The following is a 16,900-nucleotide window of genomic DNA, read 5'->3' as shown; positions in this document are numbered from 1 at the left end:
GTAAAGTTGTTTAAATGTGTTTCAGGACGCCCATAAAAGAGATTAAAAGAAATACGTTGTAAGTAAAATGCTGTATTTTATATAGATTGTATATGTACAGTACTTACTGCTCCAAGAGTATATCGATAGCTGGCAGGGCCCCCTCCTCAGAGGTAACTGGTGCCTGGTATTTGTCCAAATACAATTGCTGGGTTTTCTTTGTGAATATATTTTATATGTTATGTTTTCCATGTTGCATATGTTTTTGTGCTATATTTCCTTTTTTTATATCAATAAATCTACTTGCTTGTATATTTCTGTGGGATGTTTAGTCTTGTGGAACGTGCAGCCAATTAGTATTCTATCCCTTTTTGAAGTTTACGAATTATACGTAAAATATTCTTTTAGCCGCAGCGCTCCATCACTTAGAAGTTGTTTTGGGACATTTGCATTTTATGTATCACAACATGATTTATGCAGGTGTAAACTAGCTGGAATTGCTCCTAACTAATGAGGCACAAAATGTATAAATACTGAATTTCACATACCCGTAAGAAGCTTTGTATCCTGAAAACCAGTTACTTTAAGTGATTGGTTATTTGCAACTTTCCATTTATATCCATTAGCCTCCAATGAATATATGACACATAAGTAGCATCCTTTGTCAGAGGCTGCAATGCTTGTAATAGTCAGATTATGATATTGATGGATGTCCCGTAATTCTGATGAATGTGAAGCATGTAACCTTTTCTGTATTCCCGTAATAGGACAGCAGAGTTCATTGAATGTAGTATAAAATGTATATGAGGCTCTCTCTACTTCAGCTGAGAGTAAACACTGAGATGTACCATTAGGATACACAGCTATCCAGAATAAAACTAATGAGGCATATGTATCAAACTGACAGGAGAAACTGACATTTTCACCAATTCCTTGTCTAATATTTCTGTCATTTTCTTTTGCTTTATTTTTTTCTTTGTCTGCAAGCAATAAAGGAAAGTTGACAAAAATTAGTAGATAAAATAAAGACAGAGCTATGAATGCTGACATGTAACATTAGATAAAAAAAGTTATACTTCTCTGTAACACACAAATGTCTTTACTCGGGTTTCAAACAAAAGGTCAACAATGAAAAGGTCGACAATGATTGGTCGACACCAGTAGGTCTACATGGAAGAATGTCGACATGACAAAAGGTTGACAGTACAGAAGATCGACAGGTTTAAAGTGTTGATATGGAAATGGTCGACACGTGTTTTTTTTTTAATTTTAGGGTTAGGCCCTTACCGGAGGGTTAGGGTTAGGTACTAGGAGCTAGGCACTAGGAGGGATTGTTAGGGTTAGGCACTTACCGGAGGGTTAGGGTTAGGCTCTAGGGCGGCTGTTAGGATTAGGCACTAGGAGGGATTGTTAGGGGCACTAGGTGTGACAGTTAAGGTTCAAGGGCAGGGTTAAGGGGCCTATCCATTAGCAGATCTTTCTGAAAGACAAAAGACAAAAGATTTATCTTTTGAAAATTCCTGGGGCTGCTGTGACAGATATCTGTCATGTACATGACAGATTTTTGCAAACGACGAACGACGAACGATATTGCATGACATCATTCTGGGAGTGGATTTTTTTTTATGTTTCTATTAATTTTCATTAAATGAATCGTTCGTCGTTTACCACGACAGATATATCTAATACCTGTCAGCGATAAACGATAATTGACCAACATGTTGGAGAGACAGAAGACCAAATTTGTCGGCCGCGGGAGTGCGCATTTTTATCGCTCAGAGCCTATCCATTGGCAGATAAATTGAATGACTGAACGATACATCGTTCATCGTTCAATTTATCTGCTAATGGATAGACAAGGAGCGATAAAAATGCGCACTCCCGTGGCCGTAGGTGAAGATTATGGTTAGCAAAAAAAATATGTTTTGACCATTTCTGTGTTGTCCATTTCCATGCCGACCTTCTGCACTGTTTAACTTTTGTCATGTCAACATTTTAGTGTCGACCTTTTGTGTCAACCTTTTGTATCACACCCCTTTACTCTGGGCATCTTTCTTTTGAGGGAAAAAGTGTCTAATTATCAGCACCATAGCTGCACCCCCACATTCTAGGCTGGTTACTAAACCAGAAAAGCACTCCATCCAGCTGGAAATCTACACAAAGGAAACAGTAAAAACATTGGGTCTGATTCAGAGGCGCTCGCTATTTGCGAGCACTCGCTCTGAATCAGGGCGGGGTGTGTTTTTTTTATCCTGGCCTCCAGGCCGCTCGCTAAGCTGTGGGTGACCACCCACAGCTTTAGCGGACGGCCTGGCGATAGTCGTGATTATCGCGACCATCGGGCTTGCGAGGAGTAGGGTCTCAGGTCTCGCAAGCCCAAGAGGACTTCCTGCCCTAATAGAAGGAACGCCTGCCGTTTGTGGGCGGCCCTACTGACATCACTCGTGATGTCAGTAGGGCTGCCCACAAACGGCAGGTGTTCCTTGGGGAACGCCTCCGTTTGTCCAGCCATTCCCCTACCCGCCTACAAAATGGGGCAAGCTGTTGATCAACATCGACAGCCGCCCGTCTTGTAGCGAGCCCCGGAGCGAGTGAAGCTATGCGCTCGCGAGCGGGTCTGAATCAGGCCCGTTATTTTAAAGTCTTGCCTACTAATACCTTATGTGCGCCCTTTATTTGTTTCAGTTTTCCCTACATTTTTAGTTTCCTTACAGTATGTCAAATTTGAATCCAGAGAGTGAGAGTACACTGGAACTCATTGTCATTCAGGGGCCTATTCATCAACACTAAAATAACGTTTTTAAGGCAATTTTCCTTAATTATCGTTATTTTAGTATTCATGAAGAAACTTAACACAAGAGATAGCACTGATATCTCCTGGTTAAGTCCCCCTGTGTTAATTTCCACACTCCCCATACGTTAGTATGGGGATATGGAAATTATGGTATTCATCAAATTCCGAAAATGATGTATTTTCGGAATTTGATTGAGTTACTATCCGCCACTGTGAGGTGGCGAGTAGCAGGTAACACTTACCTGTGTCAGCGTGGACAGGTCCCACGGCATCTCCCTCCGGTGCTCTGGTCCGTCCTTTGGCTCCGGAGGCTGCTCGGACACTGTGTTCTCCCAGCAGAACACAATAAAGTTTAGGAAAAAAAAATTTTTTTTTTTCTAAACTACTGTGGTCAGCTGGGAGAACACGTGCCAAACCAGCCACCGGAGCCGGAGGTGCTGCAGCAGGCAGGTAAGTGCGGGGACGGGGGAGGTGAGCGGAGGGGGGAGGGGAGGGGAGGTTGGGGGGGGACACAAAATTACCGCAGCTGTAGGTAGTGCTGCGCATGCACTGGTCTTACGAATGCAACAGCGCATGCGCAGCACGGATTCCAGCTGGGTAAGGTAGAGCAGATAGGGATAACTATCTATTTCCTGAAAAGCTGTCATCGCAAAAATGACAGCTTTTCAGGAAATAGATATTTATGATGAATTCCTCCGGCAATTAGGTAGAACTCCATGCGAGTACTAAACCTAATTACCTCCAGAGAAAGCTTAGGTATGATGAATAGGCCCCATAGTTTAATTATTTTATTTCAATAATAGAAATACGTCATAAGAGTATGCTTTATCGCACACACTACCAGATAAGTGCATCTGGAAGATGTAAAAGACATCCCATTGAAATTGCAATGAAGGTGTTGCGGCCCCCACTAACCAGGGAATGCCTCCTTAAATGTGCCCACTCCATTCCTTCAATTTCATGTGTTTGTATATGAATACAACACCCAGTGCACAAGTGCATCTATGCAACAAGGATTGCTCTGATCCCTAGGAGTTTCCCCATTATAAACATCACCATTATAGTGCACAGATCCATCTGTTTCCTGTTAAAACAGAGGGATTCATGCAAAAATAGGTGCATGGTCACTAAATGTAAACTGTGTGTAGATGTGCAATTTTTTCCGTTAGTAAGTGGTCTTTTCAGAGCCGGATTAAGGGGGGCACCCCAGCCAGAGCTGCACCGGCCCAGCTCTGGCTGCTGCTATCCCCCCTCCCGTTACCTGGGCCAGTCCAGTAACCAGTCCCATGCCTGCACCACTGAAGTAATCAGCAGGGCGCAGGCAAGGAGGGCTGCAATCACCTGGCTTTTATTTATTTTTTTCTTTGTCTCTGCGCTGTGAGAAACCTGTCATTGCTGCTGCCATGAGGAGGAGCAAGGAGAGAAGCCAGGTAAGTGAGACCGCTGCAAAGACACTGGGGGGTGGGAGCTGATGCTATGGAGAGACACAGGGGCGAGAGCTGAAGCTGCTACAGAGACATATGGAGTGATCTGAGGCTATGGAGAGAAACAGAGAGGGTTGAGGCTGCTGCAGAGATACAGGGGGTGAGCTGAGACTATGGAGAGAAACAAGAAGGCCTGAGGCTGCTGCAGAGATACAGGGGGTGAGCTGAGGCTATGGAGAGACACAGGAGAATGTGAAGGGTATGGAGAGACACAGAGGGGGGTGAGCTGAAGCTGCTGTAAAGACACAGAGGGGAAACTGACGCTATGGAGAGACACTGTGGGATGAGAGACACAGAGTCTGATTTCGAGTTATACACAATGCCGATATTTTTGCAGATTGAGCGATTGTTTGCTATTGCGCAATGCCCTTATGTAGTGATTGCAAATTGCAATGCAATTATGTTTGTAACAGAGGAACCACTTGCAAAGTAAGTGACATGTAGTCAGCATTTGGGGGTGGTAATGGGGGGGGTGGTTAGAAAAATGCAGGCATCTCTGATAGTTTAAAATAATTAGCTATTGCAATCTTTTTCACAGCATGAGAGCTCTTTGCTTGTCAGAAGAGCTACTGTGTTTCCGGCTGGTCAGACTTGACTTACATGCTGCATGACTGCCTTATGTGCATCGATGGTACCGATGTTTACATTGTTTCACTTCATCAGATGGATATGAGAGGGTAGCAATGGGCGTTCCTATGCTCGGCTGTGCTTTGGAAGGCAGTAGCATATTTTAGCAACTGCGATCAGTGAAAGAATGCAATTGCATTATCATACAACTTAGAATCAGGCCCATAGCGGAGAAAGGGCTGGATAATTTCCACATCTTTCAAGATTAGAGGAAAAGGCTATGGCACACCAATTCTACAAAAAACAAAACAAAAAACTCTCTATGTTGTATGGTGATTATATTACTACATACCACTCACAAACACACACAAATCCTCACCATTACTAGCAGGGAAAGCGCACCTTACCCCCCCTACCCCTATACATGATTCATTCATCTTCAGCCTCTGCCACCAGAAGCAGCTCTCCCAGCAGCTTAATCCAGCCCTGGGTCTTTTATATCTTTAAACCTGTATATCCCAAACTCTGGGCCTGATTCAGACCCGGTCGCAAGCATTGAGCACTCGCAACCGGGTCGATGGTGGCCCACAGCGCATGCGTTCCGTTGTGCGCATGCGCGAGACCCGGCTAGCAACGGGCAATCCATTGCTCCAGGTCTCGCACCAAAGGGGGTGAGCTGTCGATGTTGAGTGACAGCTCGCCCCCTTTTTTGGGCGGGCCGGGGGGTGGCTGCCCAAATGGAAGCGTTCCCGAGGGAACGCTTGCCGTTTGGGGGTGGCCCCACTGACATCACGAGTGATGTCAGTGGAGAGCTTCCGGCTCTGTTAGAGCCAAAAGCTCTCTGGGGTTTGCGATGAACAAGACCCTACCACAAGGGTCTCGTCGCAAGCCCGATGGTCGCGATGGTCTTGACCATTGCGACCATCATCCTGGCCGCTTGCAATAGCTGTGGGTGGTCACCCACAGCTATGCAAGCGGCCAAGAGGCTGCTCCAAAAAAAAAAAGCCTGGCCCTGATTCAGAGCGAGCGGCTCTGAATCAGGCCCTCTGTTCTCAAACATTAACAGTCCAATTACAAAAATATCCATACGTGTACACTGGTAAATTAATTAGTACCTCAGTCATTTTGATTTAACTATCTCTGCTAAACAATGATATCCCTAAAACCTGCCTTGAGGATCAATTTGAAATAATGTAATTCTGGAAAATCACCTCAGTTCAGAACCTTGTACATTGAAGTGTCAAAAGTCATGGGATAGATGCCTAGTATCGTGTAGGACCCTCACTAGCCTGGCAAAGTGCAGCAACTCCTCATGACATTGAATCCACAAGTGGACAGAAAACTTCATGAGAGATGTTAACCCATGCCATCTGTATAGCTTCCCACGACTCCCTGCTATTTGTAGGTGCAGGATCTTGGGTGCAAATGGACATCTTCACCCCGTAGCATAAATGCTCGATTGGGTTCATGTCGGGTGAACGTGGTGGTCACACCATTCATCGGAACTCTCCCTGTTCCTTGAACAAATTCTGGACAACTTGGGACCGATGACAAAGTGCATTTTCCTGCTGTAATATTCCACCATTGTGCAGGTACATGAGTCCTTGAAGGGCTGCAAATGGTCATCAAGCAATGCAACGTAATGGTTACCAGTAAATTAAATTTTCAGGTGGGCCATGCCACGTGAACACACCCGGCACTATTATGGAACCACCACCAGCCTGCATTGTGCCTTGTTGACAACTGGAATCCATGGTTTCATGGGGTCTCCGCCACACTGAAACCCTATCATCAGCTCAAAATAACTAAAACTGTGACTCATTGGACCAAGCCACATGTTGTAAGTCTTCCAGGGTCAAATTACCAATGTCACGTGCCCGGTTGGGGCGCTGTTTCTGGTGTCGTAGTGTTAGCAGGGGCACTCGGATTGGTCTTCTGCTTCCATATCTTATGGAAGCTAAAGAACGCTGCACTGACCTGGATATGTGTCTTGTACCTCCTGCATTGAATGTGGATGTGATTTTAGTGAGTGTCACACGTCGTCTGTTACCACAAACAATTCTGCCCAGATGCCATTGGTCACGAACATTAAGCATCCATGGTCGGCCAACGGTGGGTGGTAAAGCCTTCCATGAGGTATTATTCCTAGTACACATGTGACAATGTAGATCGAGGAATGTTGAATGTCCACACAACTTCGGAAGTGGAATGTCCCATTCGTTGTGCACCCACTATTATACCCCATTCAACCTCTATAGTAGTGGTGATAATATAGTATACCTGCGGTACTCTGCTGGCTCTGTATAGCTCTGTAGTAACAAGATTTTTGCAGGGCATGTCCATTAGCATGGCATACAGAGTGCATGTTGGAGGTCAGGCCTCCTGCTGAGCTTTGACAGGTCCTAGAGACCACCAGCTCAGATACTTGGATGCTGTGTGCATGGAGGCAGCTCAGGAGCGCTACTAATCCAACAATAACAATAAATGACATACATGATGTATATTCAGTCCTGTAATACCCAGGTACCTATAGACTCCTGAGTTCCCAATTCCAGTCATGGAGGGGGTACCCGCAAATATGAAGTATACCCTGTATGCATGTACTAGGAACTTCAGCAGATTTAGCAGAGATCTGCTGCGGCCATCCATTTCCTACTACTGTAACAGCCTCTATAGGTTTCTATGGGGGCTGCTTTATTGACAATTTTTTAATCATCCGGGTGATCCTTCATTGATTATTGCTGCGAAAAACACTATGAAACACACTGGCCGCACTGGGTGGTGGCGGTGGCACAGGAATGACATTGGTACCAGGAGCTGAGACAGCAAGCGATGAGAGGGAGACTGGATATAATCCACACTGCCCGCCACCCAGTGCCACTGCCAGCAGTGCATCAACAGCCCGCAGCATAGATAGTGCATTTATGTGAAATAGACTTTTTGTTTTTAAATGACGAAGGGCCCCCCAAAAAAAGCATAATCAGCCGCAGGCTGCTCAGCCAGTCCTGTTTCCTAAAATGACAGGGAAAAAAAGTGTAGGGTACCCCTGTAATTTAGGAACCAACACCTGGCTGCAAGTAGGGGTCCCCCCTCTCCCGACACCTCAGGCTTAGGCTGAAGCCCGAGGATCTTCCCCGCGCCCCTGGGCTGTGGGTACGGGAGTAATAATGGGGGATATAGTATAAAACTATTGTATTTTACAGTGGAACTACAGGTGCCAGCATACCTGCCCTTTGGCACTTCTGGAACTACAAGTGCCAGAAAGCCGCCGGCACCCGTACTCCCACTGTAAAAAAAATTGTTAAAAAAACAGTACACATACACCGTCTAAAGTACAACATTATTACAATCACCTACCTCACACATACTTACCTGCTGCCAGTTGATCTGTCCACTTCTCCATGTAGAATCCAATGGGAGTACCTGGAATAAATATCATATACTCACCTTCATCCCCGCGACACTCTCCGTAGCATCCCCGTACTTAGCAAAATAAAAAACAAGTAAGCCGATCCATGCCGGAAGGTGTAAGTATATGTTGTCATATATACTTACACTACGAAAAATAACAGATGATTGCTATCATCTGTATTTCCCACGGACATTAGAAAAGATATAGTGGAATATTCCACCTTAGGGAGCACATTTGATATCAACCAACATACCATTTATCAAGGATAACAAATTTATTAAAACTTCATTTTATAGGTGTATGTCCCTTTAAAGTTTAAATGTAAAAGTTTATCCTTCTCCACTGGATACTTTATGCAGGGGAGAGCGCTGCTCCTGCATGCGCTATACTCGACCTTTGTCAATTATTGCTGGTCCCATACATAAATCTGTCTGTGATGTCCTTATGAAGTACGGCAACATTGTCACTCAGCCAACATCCACGTTACTTTTTCCACAGTCCTGCAAAGCTCCCCAGTCGCAAGTGGGTACAATAGGCGATGAGGTGAAATCCAGGCACCGGTATTAGTGGGTCTTTACGCATACCTCCATCGATAGTACATATGATAATTTCATCAGAAGATAAAAGTTGCTTAAAATGTGAACACTATTTAAACCAGCCTGGTCTAATCCATTTCTTTTGTACTGATTGGAAATTGCCACCTTTGTCTCATAAATAGTGTGAATCTACAATTCAATTTTAACATCCCCAGTCCTTTCTAAAAACCTTTATATGTATTACTTAATTCCATTTATACTTACATATAAAAATATATAATACCAAATATAACAATACATTATTCATAATAAAAAACAAGTTTTATAGTCATCACTCAAGGTCCATTCAGAATAAACAATATACTAAATATAAATATAACCAGAACATATGTCACATGGCTAGAGAGTTAGTACTCTATGCTTTAGCCAGAACTAGACTGCCAGCACTTGCAGCTGTCGGTTCAAGTCCAAGTCAGGGCAATGTTCCATTTTTTTAATTTTTATTATTATTTTTAGGCCCCTTTGTACTAGTTAACCCCTAACTAAATTTGATGAATTTATCCTTCATAATCATATAATATAACAAAAACCTACAAACATTCATTGGTCCCTTCATAGATTAGAGGGCTAGTGCTCAATCATTATCCAACGAACCAGACAGCCAGCAACTGCCGGTTCAAATCCAAATCAGAGCAACATATAATTTTTATTTTATTTTTTTTTATTTTTTTTATTATTATTTTTTTTATTATTATGGGTTCCTTATGTTACCTAACCCTCTAACACAATTCTACCGTTATGTCCTTCTTGGTTCATATATCAGAAAAAAGTATCTCTACATTAAAATTCATACCAAGTCTCACTATATAATTAGAGAGTAATAGCAATTCCAATTAATTACATCTCCCAATTCATTCTTTAAATATAGATTTTTGCTACCAGTGTAGAGGACTCTCAATTAATTATTTCATTTAAATCAAATAAAAACAAACCACAAAGTATATAATCAAGATATTAAAATATGCATTCCTGGATCCTAAAAACTATTCAATTTGAGATTTTCATTAAAGCCTTGCAGTGCCAAAGAGAGAAGATCCAGAATGCCTCCCTCCTACACAACTGAATGTACCTATCTCCCCCTCTTGGGGTAGGTCCCACAAATTCGATCCCTTGAATTTTCAATGCTGAGACTTTCCCACCATGAGATTCTGAGACATGTCTAGAAACACTGGGCCTGATTCAGACACGCTCGCGAGCGCTGAGCGCTCGCAAGCGGGTCGATGGTGGCCCAGTGCACATGCGCACGACCCGGATAGCGACGGGCAAACCCTCGCTCTGGGTCTCGTACCAAAGGGGGTGTGCTGTCAATGTTGAGTGACAGCACGCCCCCTTTGGTGGGCGTGCCGGGGGCCTGGCTGCCCAGACAGAGGCGTTCCCATGGGAACGCCTGCCGTCTGGGGACGGCCCCACTGACATCACTAGTGATGTCAGTGGGAGTGCTTTCGGTTCTGTTTGAGCCGAAAGCACTCTAGGGCTTGCAGCAACGATACCATACCACAAGGGTCTCGTCGCAAGCCAGATGGTTGCGATGGTCTTGACCATCGTGACCATCTTCCTAGCAGCTCGCTATAGCTGTGGGTGGTCACCCACAGCTATACGAGCGGCCAGGAGACCGCTCTAAAAATCAAGGACGGCCCTGATTCAGAGCGAGCGCTCTGTCAGAGCGTCCGGCTCTGAATCAGGGCCACTGTGATTACACAGTTGCCTCTGAACATTCCTTCTATGTTCTAGGAACCTTGTATTCAGGCTCCTAGTTGTTCTGCCCTCGTATTGTATATTGCATTCACATGTGATTAAATATATTGCAAACGATGACTGGCAGTTGATGAATTCATTTATCTCAAAAACTGTACCCAAAGTTGATGAAGTATAACTCATACTTCTGTGTATGATAAGGTTGCATGTAATGCAAGATGATTTTTCACATCTAAATTTCCCACGGACCGCTAGCCAATCAGCGGCCACTTTACATGTAGCGGCCACTCACTCAATGGGTGGTTACACATGAGTCTCATTGGCTAGTTACACGTGGCTTCTTGGGGGGTCCCCACCTCCCTTGAGATCCTTAACATGGGCTGACCGGCTTGGGGCGCGAATGCTTTGGCTGATGAGACCCGGTGATAGGGTCCCCTGGCTATGGCATTACACCCCAGTCGGTTTGGGTCCAGTGCTGGTTTTAAATATAGGGGGAACCCTACACATTTTTTTACCTCCTATATTTAAAAGCAGGACTGGCCTTGAAGCCAGGTGCTAGTTCCTAAACTACGGGGGAACCCTACACGTTTCTTTCCCTGTAATTTTAGGGCCCAGGACTGGCTGAGCAGCCCGGGGCTGGTTATGCTTTTGGGGGGGGACCCCACATAATTTTTTGCAAAAATGTAACCCTTAACATGACAATAAACACACAATCAGCCTGCACATATTCCACTGATATGTGCAGGCTGCTTATTCAGGATGGAAAGTTGGGCAGGGAACTCAGGGCTTTAACATGGACAGAATCTATCAAATACACCATCAAACAACATGATCCTGTGACAACTGGGTGCTTGGTAAATATTCCCTATTTTATAAGTGAAAAAAAACTCCATTTTTGATCGATCATATCCGTGTTTAAAAATGGGACAAATCTGGACCAACACGATTTTTAATAAATGTACCCGAGTCACTGAATGTGAGATTATAAGTGACACACTTTCATTGAATCTGACTGTTACAGTGGCAAGTGAGTGACTATATATATATTGATGAGCAAAGAAAGCAGCCAGGCTGCAGCATTTGGGAGGCAGCTTGGGACATTCCTGGCCAAAGTTTCCAGAAACGGAGACTTGTCGCCACAGTTTTCCAGGAGTTACAAGGCCAGAGTCTGCACAAATGGTCAGGAACCGACCAGGCTGAGTAAGTCTCAGCTTATGCAGCATGGTCAGTGGCGACAGTGTTCTGAAGCAGCATCTACGGACGCTGCACTCGGATGTCTCAGATGCAGCAAGGAGGTGTCTTTTTCCTCCAGACACCACCTACTGCATTTATATTTTCTTGAATGGTATTGCACAACTGCTTCTGTTTGGCTCTGTAATACCATCCATCTCTGAAGGCCCACTGTGTGTAAAAACAAATTTGTTCATTTATAGTGTCATGCTGACTGTGAGATGCCACCATCCAAAAGTTATTTGTGGGAGCATTTTAATGAGAAAGCTGACAAGCACAAGATATTGATGCAAACACATTAAAACGTAAAAATACATCTAATGTAAAGAGCCGCCTTGAAAGCAGACATCCTCTTGAGCTGTAGACTACTGTCCCAGTTTCATCTACTGGAAAAATTATACTGTTGAGCACACCCATACCCAGGCTCGGACTGGGCTGTCTGGGATTCAGTGAAATCCCCGGTAAACCCCACTGATTTGTAGCCATGGCCTCTATCACAGGAGGGCTTGGACTATGGCACTGTTTGTATAGACTGACCTGGTCGGCAGATACACGCAGAGAAGCAGGGCACTGACTGCAGTCAGATTTAGCACTACTGTGCACTACTGTGTAATAAATCCCTGGGCTCTGATTGGAAGAGCCCATCACATGCTCATCTGACCTAAGAAGATCAGCAGCAGCGCAGCCTCATGGGAGTGACACATTGTGAGGCTGTGACTGCTACCTGCTGGGTAGTGCCTGCCTGCTGTTCTGGCTGCCTGGGGCTGGTGTGGCTTCTGGTGAGTACACTGAGGGCACTACAGTGTGGAATGATGTGTGTGCACTACAGATGGCTTAATGTGTGGGCACTACAGTGTGGTAGTGTAGGTACTACAGTGTGGTATAATGTGGGGGCACTACAGTTGTGGTATAATGTGGGGGCACTATAATGTGGCATAATGCATGGGCACTAGTGTATTATCATATGGATGCACTACAGTGTAGCTTAATGTGTGGGCACTAGTTGGGCATAGTGTGGGCACAGGTGGCATAATATGTGGGCAGTACATTGTAGCATAGTGTGTGGGCACTACAGTGGCATAATGTGTGGGTACTGCAGTGTGGTATAATGTGGGGGCACTATAGTGTGGCATAATGCATGGACACTACAGTGTGGTATCATATGGATGCAATATAGTGTGGTACCATGTGGATGCACTAGTGTAGCTTAATGTGTGGGCACTACAATGTGGCATAATGTGTAGGCACTGGGGTATGGCATAATGTGGGGGCACTACAGTGTGGTATAATGTTGAAGCACTACATTGTGGCATAATGTGAGTGGCTCTATAGTGTGGTATAATGTAGATGCACTACACTATGACATAATATGGGGGCACTACAGTGTGGCATAATGTTAGTACATGCAATGCTATTTTTCAGCAGGAACAGAAAGGAACTCAGGGCACTGCTGAACGCAGATTCCTGATGATCGGGGATCTGTTCAGGCTCCAGTCCCATTCTGTGCATGTAGAGAACGGGTCTGCGACCCCGCACGTAATCTGGCAGCAGACTGTCAGTGATTGACAGTCTGCTGCCAATTGGGGGCGGGGAGGGGCAGCAACAGCCTCCATTAGCTGAACTGAGGCATATCACCACTGTTGGGGGGGTGGGGAAGGCCAGGATCTCCGTCGGTGGGGGGGTGGGAAGAGGCCAGGATCCCTGTCGGCTGACGGAGATTTCCTGGCCTCTCTCTCACAGCTGCGATGGCCAGCTGCATGACCCCTATGGTCACCTTAGCCGGCCAATGGTATGCAGAGTATCCGATGCTGTGTTGGACAATGCAGCTCGGATACGTAGTACAGCAGGAGGCTTGATGCCTCCTGCTGCATTAGCATATCAGTGCACACGGAAGAGCTAAGCTGCTTGCGAGCAGCTTAGCTATTCCATCTGAAGCTGAATCAGGCCCTCAGTTCCTGAAGCTCTCATAAACTATGACGTAATGTCCTGGGCCAAAATGTATTTCATTCATAAGATAAGATGTATTTTACATTCCATTTTGAGTGCCTGCTTTTCTAAATACTATATATATATATTTTTTTTCTATAGCTCCACCCCCAGTAGCTCCACCCACAGTTTCTGAACCTATTTTTCCAGAAAAATAGCCCTGAGTACATGTGTAGTGGTCTGATTACCCACAACTGACCAGCATTGCAAGGGCTACTGGGTGGCTCACCACTACATCCCTGACCCATGCATACTCACCAATACCTATCTGTACTACTTCCTTGACCCCTTCTTACCAAAAATTATCTCTCTGCCTTACCTCCCTGATTCCCCCATACTCACCACTACCTACCTGCACTATCCCCATGACCCCTCCTTATGAAACATCTGCACTACCTTCCCTACTCCTCTTTCTGCACTATTCCCTTGACCCTTCCATACCAAACACTATCTCTTTGCTGTTTGTACTATCCCCCTGACCCCCCTATACCAAAACACTGCACTGCCTACATTACCTCTCTATGCCAACTACAACCTCCCTTGCCCACATAACTGACTGTCATGCACAGGATTAGATCACTGACTTTTCCCACCATATATATAGTGGCTGTATAACCTGGCACTCTGGTGCCCAAAGGGTGTATTTGCTCCGATGCCTTCCTTAGAAGGACGAGATCTCCATACATGTATCGCGGGTTCAAGGTGGCACTCGGAGTCTGATGTCTTAGTGAAACAAATTCAAAGTTTATTTCATGATCGACATTTCGGGGTACGAATCCCCGACATCAGGATATAAACCATAAAGTGCAAAATACAAGTATAGATAATCTTACCTCCACCCATGGGTGACAGCTGTCATATTTGCTTCCTATATCAAAGGATTGTTTTACAGTTAATAGTTTTCTGAAACTGCTAATAAAAGTAATCTAATTGGTCCCCTTTTGGGATAAAGATCCACCCCTAGCAGCAGCAGCAGACTTAGTATTTTTCTGAGGAATCCTGGATAGGGGAGGACTCAGGTAGCCTTATCAAATTGGATGCAATACTACTTCTGATCATGATTGAGGATATTGATGATGAAGGTGTTGGTGGTGGAGATTGCAGGTGCTTGTATCTAGCAGAAACAAGGGTTGTTACTTTTTTAGCAAAGGTTTATGATTTTGCCAAAAACTATTCATGTACGAACTGCAAATAACGTCACAGGGAGAAGGTTCCTTGATGGTTAAAGTCCCCAACTCTACTTAATGTGGCTTTAAAATCTCTACAAAGGGCAAGAAAATTGTTGTCTGGATTTGGGTAAAAATAATTCCACACCTAACAGGTGGATTTTTTTTCTTATGCCCAGACATGACAATGGCCTTCTTCTCATCACAGGCAAGTACTGCTTTCACTGGTGCCTCACTTACACACTAACTTAATCCTCATCATTAACATTCTCATCATCAACATCCTCATTGAAACCTGCATCAGCTACAAAAATATTCTCCTCATCCTGTTGCACTTCTACCCTAGCATCCTTAATGTCTAGGTAAGCAACTTCAGCACTGATTTTCCAGCTTTAATTTTTTTTACACCTCTTCTACACTCTGAGTGAGAAGGGCTTGCATCCTCATGAGAGGCAGAAGAAGATGCCTCACTGACAGCAGTTGCAAAACCACCACTCATAAATAAAGGCCAAGGCCTGAGCCTTTCCTTGCCACTGCATGTGGTGAATGGCATGTTGGCAATTTCATGGTTTTCTGCACTAAACTTTTCCTTTATTAGAGGTGTTTTTTTCTTTACCACTGTAAAATATTGTTTTTTTTTAATTTTAGATGCCCTGACTGAAAGCCTCTATACCCTTGAGCATTGACTTTAGTAGATTATGTTGAAGCGGTATCATCATGATGACTGGTGGTGGCAGCAGCTGCAGCACTAGTGCTTTTGTTGCTGCTCATGCTGTTCTGTTGGTTGAATGTCATATTCCTTATCAACGGCTGAATTTATTCTGCACAAAAAAATATTATTGTTTTTTTACCCCATAAAAATGTAGCCACCAACTGCAACACACTACGCGCTGGCCCTTGACCTACTTACCGTTAGTGACTGTTATATCTCACAGATACAGTATCATGGCCTGAATTTTTTATCACAAACAAAACAATATTTTTTTTTACAAAACTCTCACTGTCATTGTCACTAGACTCACTACTAGGCTAACTAAGCTAACCTAACTAACCTAGCAGCCTACCCTCCTTCCACTACAGCAGTCCTGTGACAAATGATGCAGAATCAACAACGGGAAGATGACATCGTGCCTCGTTTTCGGATTCAAAAATGTCACAGAGATCTAAGCAGCAGCTCTAATCTCCTCGGTTAAGGTAAGTTCCTGGGAAACCAAACCCGTTCATCTCTATTCAAAATTAAGCAAAGAGGTAAAATCTTAGTTAAGTAACAGGATATTTACAGGGTATTTACCTCCTATTCTGGCTTGTGTGAACAGTACCTCTATGTCACATTTATGATTAATCTTTCAGTGTTTAAAATCCTATGTTAGGGAATGCTGGGACGTGTAGTTCTGGGGTTACTATAGTTTGATGTACCATGAAATTGGGACAATGGGAGACTACAAGGCTGCCTTCAGAGTGCTGTCCCCTCATATGAGCCAAACTTTCCTAAAACAGCACTGGATAAAAAATTTCATTTGTCACATTAAGATGTTTAGAACGACCTCCCTGTTGAGTTCCTTGTGTGTACCTAGAAGAATTGATGCTGTTTTGACGGCAAAGGGTGGTCACACCAAATATTGAGTTGATTTAGATTTCTCTTCTGTTCATTAACTTTGCATTTTGTTAATTGATAAAAATAAAATATTAAAACATCTATTTTTTAAAGCATTCTTACTTTGCAGCATTTTTTCCACACCTGCCTAAAACTTTTCCACAGTATTGTATTTTACTTGTACAGTATTCTTATTTTAAAACTCAAATGTTGCCCCCCCACACCAAATCTCCATAACCTTTCAGCATGGTACACTCAAAACAGCAGTTGAAGAGCCCTGGTTTACATGATCTGCATGAACAGCCATTCAACATTGTGGAAAAGGGATAGGTACGGCAGTGGCGTCACTCCCTGCGGTGTCACCTGGTGCGAGGAAGGAAGCTGTGCTCGCAGCGTA

General features: G+C 44.2%; 1 protein-coding gene across 1 annotated transcript in view; it reads right to left on the bottom strand.

Annotated features, from left to right (window-relative positions):
- Window positions 1-519: 519 nt before the first annotated feature.
- Window positions 520-16,900, bottom strand: part of LOC148540317 (uncharacterized) — a 31,426-nt gene continuing 15,045 nt past the window's right edge. The window contains exon 3 of the mRNA XM_088447601.1: window positions 520-959. Within this exon, the coding sequence (XP_088303727.1) occupies window positions 520-959 (440 nt within the window). The remainder of the gene's footprint in view (window positions 960-16,900) is intronic.

Source organism: Taudactylus pleione, unplaced genomic scaffold (assembly GCF_031769625.1).
Source record: "Taudactylus pleione unplaced genomic scaffold, aTauple2 ptg000019l, whole genome shotgun sequence".
In the NCBI taxonomy this organism is placed as follows: Eukaryota; Metazoa; Chordata; class Amphibia; order Anura; family Myobatrachidae; genus Taudactylus; species Taudactylus pleione.
Note: the sequence above shows the minus strand (reverse complement) of the source record. Positions and strands in the feature narration are given on the sequence as shown.